The 9,035-nt window shown below is 41.8% G+C and overlaps 1 protein-coding gene across 2 annotated transcripts; it reads right to left on the reverse strand.

Moving 5' to 3' along the window:
- Positions 1–766: 766 nt before the first annotated feature.
- Positions 767–7,715, reverse strand: btg1 (B-cell translocation gene 1, anti-proliferative). Of its 2 annotated transcripts, XM_030782317.1 has the most exons (3): positions 7,318–7,715; positions 4,167–4,403; positions 767–4,088 (listed from the first exon to the last, which is right to left on the reverse strand). In XM_030782317.1, the coding sequence occupies exons 1-3, from the start codon at positions 7,460–7,462 to the stop codon at positions 3,997–3,999; spliced, it is 474 nt and encodes a 157-aa protein (XP_030638177.1). In that variant the 5' UTR covers positions 7,463–7,715; the 3' UTR covers positions 767–3,996. The 2 variants fall into 2 exon arrangements, with proteins under 2 accessions (XP_030638177.1, XP_030638170.1); XM_030782310.1 differs by having other exon boundaries at positions 767–4,403.
- Positions 7,716–9,035: the final 1,320 nt, after the last annotated feature.

Raw genomic sequence — 9,035 nt, forward strand, 5'->3', positions numbered from 1 at the left:
ATGTGTGTGTGCACGCGCACGCATGTGTGTGTGTGTGTGTGTGAGAGAGAGTGTGTGTACACACAGGCTCAGCTTTACTCACAATGCTTTGTGTTTGAGTTTCTTGTGTTGTTAGAGAATGGGAGCTATTTTGAGACAGTGAAGGCAAGCAGAGAGAGAATGTGTTGGAAAGTGTGAAAAATGTTCCTGGGTCTTCACTGAGTCCTGAACAAAAATAAAAAGAAACTTTATTCCTAAGTAAATTTAAGAGCAAGGACAGCACTTTTTCGTTTTCTTCACTTATGTGGATACGAACATAGCTAGCTAAGTTTTACATGCCTCACAACAAAAAGCTAAACTACCTGTTCTGTCTACCATTAACGCCACCCCACCTCTCAGCCCACAGCAGATGTTCTTCAGGTCTGGGTTTTGTTCCGCTTCCCCCAGGCTCCCAGTACTCTCAATCTGTTGCCTGTATTTGTCCTAATGACAGACTGATGCTAACACAGCCGTTTCCAAGATAACAATGCCATATTCCTCTAATGACGCTGTTGAAAAGGGAACGGAGCCCAAACGCTGTCTCTGAAGTTCACAGGTTAAATCTCATAAAAGCCTTTAAGCATAAATAAATAATGACTGAGAGAGCCAATTATAACAAAAGTATTCCATCACTCTTCATAGGTTATGCAACCGTTCCTTAAGAACTGTAGGTGTGTGTTTTACCTTTAATCTTAGGAGGCAGCTCAAAGATTATTTCAATAAAAAAAAAGACCAGTTGAGCAGGAAATCATTGCCAAGATAGGAAATCTTTTTATTACAGAGAAAAAAAACCTTTTCTTCCAAAATATAGAAATCTGTACAACTTCCGAATAATCAATTTACATGAACTGTACAAATTTACAGCAGTTCATCAAGACATACCCAAGAAAAAGAAAAGGAACACAAGAAATGATGTACTGACAAAAAAATCACAGGAGAGAGACAGCTTTTCATCTTGGGTAGCTCAGATTTTTTCTGCTTTTTTTTGTTTGTTTTATAAGTAAAAAAGAGAAAAAAAACAAAGGATAAGTCTATCATCAGAGCATGGAAACTGATATTCTATTTATGTATTTATCTTTTTTTTTTTTTTTTTTTTACCAAAAGAGCTTTGGTCCTCGCCAACACTCAACACAAGTGAATTTCATGTTAAAATATGAAATAGCAAAGGAAACAACAGCTAACATGTCAAAAATATCAATTATTGGCACTTTCCATGTGTCATGTACATATTCTACCATATGTAGTACAATTACAATACATTCCTACGAAATGTCGAAACAGCTCTGAAACGTGAAAGTGGCAATAATTTCAAATCATGGATGAAAAAGATTGATGTGACCACAAAACCACTAATTCCCTTCTATTTTTCACATCTTAACACGCCTGCGTGTGGCCTCCCAGAGAAAAGGTTTTCACTGAACATCTGAGGCCTGAGTTTGGCAGTACATTCCTGTCAAGACACTTTGGTGTCTTAATGTCACGTAACTTCAACATTTACATTTTTAGTGCATTTCATGTGCTCTCAACTTCTCAAACTATTTCCAAACACTTTTTTTTCCTCCAAAAAAAGCAAAAGCTAACCAGAAAACCGACATGCTCAATCACTGACAGAACACAAAAGGTTTCAGTATCACAGAATAATAAACACAATGTCAATGCTTCGGTTATTAGGGGGTAATGTCAATATGAAAGTTTAAAATCGCTGTCTGTACGAATTCAGTTAGGCTAGATCTAAAACTTTGGACCACCTGTATCAGAGCACCAGTGTAGTCACACTGGACTGTTAGTTTGAGAGGAGAGTTAAAGATGTAAAGCTGGTGTGTGGCCACTCAGCTGGCGTAAATGGAGTCTCTGCTCTTTAGAGAAATCAGACGGAGCACCAGCAGAGGGGAGGTGGGGAGCAGTGCATCAACAGCCAAGCCCCATGACCCAAGATCCTCTGGGTTAAGGGTTTTAACACACATTTAGTACTAATCAGCATCGCCATGTCCTTAGCACTTTAACAGCTTAGAGCGGCAAACGAGACAGCGTCAGACTGGTTCTCCTTCTCTCTCTTCCTCTAGCTAAAACACACACATACACAGACACTCATACACATTCACCCACAGTAGGTCCTCTGTGTCACCACCCCTTGCCCATAACCTTCACCACCTATCTGAGCTCTTAACTAAGGCTGGATTTAGTGCATTAAAAGCATGCATGTGCTGGTTTGGCTCTCCACCTGACAGGCAGTGGTGTAGGGGGGCCGGGTAGGGGGAAGTGTAGGGGATTCTAGCTGCCCTGGACTGGGGTCCGGCCTCCTTACCTCCTGCCTGGTGGATGGCGGTGGGGTGATATGTGTAACTGTGCACTTTGAGCAGCTCAGAGTGTGTTAGGGTCAGGCTGGGAGTGTCACAACACCTGCCTTTGGGGAGGCGATACAGCCTCAACATCTCCTGAAGAGGGTGAGCACCTTGACGGAGGGTATAGTCTGGTCTGAAGACACATACGTCGTGGTTGAGCCCTGGACCTCCATAAGTGAAAACACGGAGAGAGAGATAAAGAATGAATGGGACGAGGCTCTAACCCTCCTCCACACTCTCTGCCCAGGAGGCCTTAGAAAGAATGACACGGGCCGTTCTGTATAGGTTTGGGTCAGTCTAACGGAGCAGCCAGTATCTCATTGTCTCTATGCAACACTAAATCCAAAAAGATGAATCGGCTAATTCATCTGTGTTCAGTTCTACCTGAACCCACTCCTGCTAAAGACAGTCAAGAATGAACGCTTCTAAACAACTAACACGAGTCCGTAAAGGTTAAAATACCACCGTTACCAACAGAAAAGAACTGGTCTGAAATGTTTTCAAATACAAATGTCTGAAGTTGTTATCTCTGGATAAACAGTTAGTTACAAAATGAGCAGTGAGAAGCTACAAAAACTAGAAAAGCCAAGGGCTGACATAGTTAGGACATTCAAAAGGATGGAATGTGCTGATTTTTGCCTAAAGTGTACATCCCATTTGAAGTGCATTCAAATACTAATTTCTGATATGGGGAAATTAAAGTTAAAATACATACCCCACTTTTCGCAGTGATAGGGATGAGAACTTCAGTCTGACACTTTTCATTCATTACAGAGAAGAGGGGATAAATTTAAATAAACTGATTGTTTTTTCGTATGGTTTTTTTTTTCTTGAATGACATTCACTCAAAGGGATGAAAGCTCCTGTCTAAGCATAAAGCTATATACTTTGTTATGACAGTATTTTTGTATACTTACTGTCCTATGACCCATGACACTTATTTCCAATACACTGCCATTATGCAAACGGATTTGTGAACCTTTCTGTGAAGGTGAGAGAGGTCTCAGAGAACAGCAAAGGTGGACCAGCTCCTTAAAGAGCAAAAAAAACATCCTATGGTCCAAAAAGAGCATAACTTTAGAAAAGAGGCTAGATGCAGTTGTTTACTCAGAGCTGGTACAGCCAGTAACATTCTCTGGACTTCACACACCACCACAGAAACCAGAACTGGTAATTCTTTTTTTTTTCTTTTTTCCATTTTTGTTGTTGTTGTTGTTGTTGTTATTGTTGTTGAGATGAACAAAACATTAGCATCCTGAAATTCCTTTTCGCTGTTAAACGGAGTCATGTTGTCTGTGATGGTGTGACAAAACTAAAAACCTTGTCAACGAAAGTGCTAAGTGAACAGATAACAGATGACAAGACTGGCGGCATGAGGTTACAGACCCGCCCCTTTTCTTGGCAAAGAAGCGAGGCTTCAGGTGGTCATAGCTGCCCCGGGTCCACCCCGCACAGCCCCCCCCCCCAAAAAATAAAGCCTCTCAGATAGATCCGAACACGACAGAAGAGCGAAATTAAACCCATGGGGTTTCCATCACCTAGACGACAGGCCACATCCTCTGTTTTTTTTTCTTTTCTTTTTTTCCTTTTTTTTTTCTTTTTTTCTCTCTTAAAAACGACTTCACTTCTGCACCCTTTAGCTGGACACAGTCATCATGTAGGTCTTGGAGGGGCTGGTTCTGCCAAGCAGCAGTTCCTCCTTGCAGCTGATGTGACTGTCCATCAGTGAGGGCATGGAGGCAGAGCCAGGGGCAGGGTTGCTGGTTGCTGTTGGGACAACTGAGGCAGGATTGCCTGTGGCCCCTGGCTGAGATTCATAGAGCACGCAGATGGAGCCATCCTCCCCAATACGGTAGGACACCTCGAAGGGGTCCACCCAGAGGGTAAGCTCACTGGGGAGCAGCAGGTAGAGCTGCTGGATGGTCAGGCCGATGCGTTGGCCTGCCTGCCATATCAGAGGGTCCATCTTGTGGTTTATACGGATGCAGCGGTAGCCTGAGCCCTTACATGGACGGTCTGGGAACCAGTGATGCTTATATTGCTCTGTCAGGAGAGAGGGAGGAAAGGGAGGACAATGATAAATTATACAGATATACAGGAAGAGATGGTATAAATGAATCATTTCTCAGTAATTGCTCAGGAAAACTGTCAGAACCAAATCAAGGGCATGAAATAGCCTTAATCACATAGCACAAAAAAAGCACATTGTTGTCTTTGTTGTATGAGGGGACAAACGTGTATTTTTCTTCCATACACATTCACTCGTAGAAAAACTGGGAATTTCTGCAAAACGGTCTTTGGTGATACAGAGCGCAAAAATAATCGCAATGCAAAGGCCAAATAGATAAAACTGTTCAAAAGAAAAACTTTTGTCATTCAACCACACCAGTGCATGTATATGCGCTTGTTCGCATATCAGTCGAATGGGGTGGAGGTTGTTAGTCGAGCTGACAAAACAACGGTAGCAATCAGCTGACAAACAATCATTGCTCTACTGACATCGAGGGCTACGTGACTGAGAGAGAGAGAAAAAAAAAGGCGCACGGATTGCACCCCCCCTCCTCTTTGGCGCAACGTCACAAAGTCCTGAACAGGCGACAGAACAAAAACACTACATGGTTGAAATCCCGACTGACCAGCTGGGGTGGGGAGGGAAAGAAGGAGAAGGACCTCATTCCTTAAAGGGACAGCGTCTAATTTAGGACGCAGGCCACACAACCATCGATCGACCACGTAGTCAAGCCACTCCATTTTCGGCGATATCACAACAAACCACACAACAAGGACCAAAGAAGAATAGAATATGCAGAAGGATATCTTTACAGGCGTACAGAAATTCCTCTTCTTTTTCCCTTTTTACCTACTTTTGTTCATTTTAATCCAAGCGGTATCTGCTGGCGAAGTACTCTACGGTTTGGACGGAGAAAAATAAGATGTACGTGACTTTTATTAGGCTAATACGTTTTCACTTGAACAACGAGAATGTTTGTGAAGTATTAATTCTTTATGTGGTGGCTGTGCTTTGTTTCGCGAATTAATTCTTGTTAGGAAAACAAATTAACGCGCTGTTCTTAATTAGAAGTGTCTACACAATGCCAGTTCTCCGTGTTTCCAAGAGCAAGGTACTCTCCATACTTCTCTAAAACAAGAATAAACCCATGTAGTCATCGATGTAAACCCCTGTACAGGACATTAGACGTACTGCTCTCTTTGTAAATGTTTAACTAATCTCGTCCTCAAAACTCCTGAGTGAATGCTTTATTGCTCGATAAAAGAGAACAAATACTTTTACAAGTGATTAAGGGAGTGTTATGAATTGTGTACGTTTGGGAAACAGGTAAACTCCCTTAATATTAGGCCAGTGAGTGTGTACTAAAGCTTTGCAATAAAAATGATGATTTTAACACTGTCTGGTCATCATTCGCGTCAGTGTGTATAAATGGTTACACTCCAAAGACCCGCTCAGGAATTGGTTATCATACAGCTTGTTTTCCTTTATAGGATAACTAAATCGTGTGCAATACGACACAACTGATGGTTTTAATCTGGTTATTTGCACCAAACCTTGCTTCCTGGTGGAACATTCAATAAGCTTGCCAACTGCAGGGAAGACGAAACAGGCAGGTGATCGTGTTTTCGGCAGTTATATTTTGTTGAGAGACGTGTTTCTATTCACTTTCTAGGTTTTCGTACATCGTCCTCAGTCAGTGACAACAAATTGCAAACATGTTCCTCTCTTCCTCCCCCTTATCGACGGCAGCCATTTTCTTCGGAGCCCGTTCTTAGTCTGTTTACAAACACAGCACTACAGGGCAAGTTTTTTTATCAGACTCAATGAAATGAACAGAGCAGATCTCAAACGTCCCAATGCATAAACAAACGCCTAAAACATGACAGCAGCCTTTAACACCTTTGGGGTGGGTGTCTGTATTAGGCTATTACATTGCACTTGCGTCATGTAAGCCTTCATGAGCTCAGTTAAAACGAATCAATGTGCCCCATGTCATGTGAACTTTCTGTTTAGTCGACGCTATTGTGTTGGTAATACGAAAATGTCCTACTTTTGCTCAATATGGATGCTGCTCAAACGGAAGACTACTGAAATGGCTCTCCGAGTCGTTCTGCTTGTATGAAAATTTAATCAGTACGAAATTATGTTCCTTTTATAATAAATGAGCGTTAATTGCAGTCTTCATGTGAATTTGTACATCTCATGAGAAAACTATTGTGGTAAATCAAACACCAAGACCACAGAATATTTATAAAAACATACTCTGTCCTAAATCTCCCTAAACCTTCATCTTTCGACTATGGCAAAATTAAATTTCACAGTTCAGTCTGATTAATATGCCCGTTCTTTAGGCCTACTATAGGTTAACTATTAACAATTTAAACTTAAAACGAAAATATGTTATTGTCCATCATGACTCGGATAGAATTAGCCAGTTGAAATGAACAGGAATAATTTATGGTTACGAGGAGCGGAACACAGTATTTCAGCACCATATGGTGTATTTGGTGAGCGATATAACATACGTTCCCAAAAGGGATACACATTACGTTACGTAATTCAACAGCCTTACTCGGGTTCCTCGGAGACTTGTTTCGTCCTTTTCTTCACACGGGGTTTCGTGAAGCTATTGGCTACACCGCTGCTTTAATTTTGTGTCCAGATTCGTTTATCCGCAAAAAACTGAAAGAGGGTTGTTTTGATCGAAAAAAAGACGGTGGGAGATTTTTCCCCAGCTACGTGCGCTACGCGCAGAGGGTGTCCGTGCGTTTCCGTGTATGTGGCCAACGATCGTAAAATGTCATAGAGAAACACAGGACGAAAGTGGTTTAAACACTTTTAAAATCACACGCTACCAAAATATAAATAATAGACACCAAAACTAGACACAAATACAGACAAACATGTTTATGGAAATCCCTACAACGGTCGAAATACAATACTTACCTGCCAAGATATCCTGTAGAGTTTGGCTGAATGTCTGTAGCTGTCGGTCGTTTACATGTCCCTTTATCCGCAGAAATCTCGACAGAAATCCGACGGCGGCGCTTATCTCTGGCTTCATCGTTCCCCGAGCACGAAGGGTATGCATTGAGAAGGCAAAAGCGACGTGGTTCCGTGCGCTTTATCCTGGTGCTTAATGGCGCTTCTGTGTCTGTGTGAAAAGTGATCCTTGTTTTTTGCGTGTTTTATTTCTTTGAGGCCTTCGCTAGGCATTTATTTATTGAGGCAGGTAAGGTTTCAGAGTACGTGTTGCGGTCCAGTGCAGTGTCGACTATTGTCTTTTTCTCTCCGTTAACAGAAGGGGCGTCCTAACACGACGAGATACCCACCTCTGACAATTTCCTCCAGTAGAGTAGGCTGGGGAATGGTTGAAGTTTGTTTATATACCAACCCCGTCCTTAGCGTGACATCAGCAGCTACAGCAGCCCAAGCGGACCAATAACGTGTGCGTGTCAGACTGACGAAGCTGTGGAGGTGTGGACTTGTTGCGTCACACCTCCAGAAATAAACAGAGCATGCAAGAAAAAGTCCTGACGATAACATTAACCCTTTCTACCATGTCAGACAAAACTAAAAACCGACGGCTACTGCCGCCATGTTTAGTAAGGAATCGTCTTCTCCTGTTAGGAAATTACTATGCGCAGCTGTCTTGCTGGAGACCAGATTCTCTGCACAACCAGCTCATGGCCCAAGCACACAAGTTTGAATCGGATTTATAAGACTACGCTTCCATGCCTAGCTGGTAGCACCTCTAAAGAATGAACAGAGTGCCTAGGACAAAGGCACGCAACTCATTCTTTAGAGGTGCTGAAGTGTTCACTCTGCAGGATGGTATCTAGTAATTCTGACTGCTCAGATTCGGTTCCCCATGTACATGCCAGTGATACTTCTGATTTCTCAGCGTAGTGCACATTTTTACTCCTCTCACAGTCAAAGAAATAATTTCTGTAGCGCCACAGAGAATTGAGAATGCCGTTTAGAAGTGTAACAAACAGTGTTTAATCATGATCAGTGTCGTTTTAGTATAGGGACATATTTCACTAAGATTAATTATGTCTGTGTCAGAGAACTTTCCAACAGAATATTCCTAGAACAAATCTGTTGTGGAGATTCCACATCATCATAACTCATTCTGTTCTGAGTTGCCTTTGGCACAACAGGTCCAGAGACTAACATTATTCTCTCAAAAAGGCAGTTTCACTCAACTCATTTTCCAAGGAGAAGATACATAACTACAGACAAAAATATTTTTTTCTCTTGAAAGATTAATCTCACATTTCCCATTTGAGAGAACTGAGTGGAATGCTTTTATTTGTTGACGTTGTCTAAATTTCGTTGTAATTTTTGCTGGACACTGAGGTTCTTAGCTAGTTTCAGCATGTCATATTTAGTGACGCTCATGCCAATCAGCTGTGCTGTTACTTGTGATTGTTTGGTAGTTGGTAGCATGGGATAGGTTAGTTAGGAGGAGGTAGTTTTTATGAACTTCATAGTGGAATGCCTGGCAATCTTGGGAACTCGATCATTTGATTCCTGTTTGTACTGACTTCAAATGTCCACCATTTACATCTTTAATTAGGGATTTGGTGTCAAAGCTGTAATTTGGGGATTTGTAGGCCTGCCACATTCATAGTGGTTTTTTGTTTGTGCATAAGTGAGTT

Source organism: Chanos chanos, chromosome 1, assembly GCF_902362185.1.
Source record: "Chanos chanos chromosome 1, fChaCha1.1, whole genome shotgun sequence".
In the NCBI taxonomy this organism is placed as follows: domain Eukaryota; kingdom Metazoa; phylum Chordata; class Actinopteri; order Gonorynchiformes; family Chanidae; genus Chanos; species Chanos chanos.

Coding starts and splice junctions, on each gene's coding strand:
- btg1 (XM_030782310.1), bottom strand. CDS start 7,462: ATGCATACCCTTCGTGCTCGGGGAACGATGAAGCCAGAGATAAGCGCC. Junction 4,404..7,317: donor TCTACAGGATATCTTGGCAG/GTAAGTATTGTA, acceptor CTCTCCTGACAG/AGCAATATAAGCATCACTGG.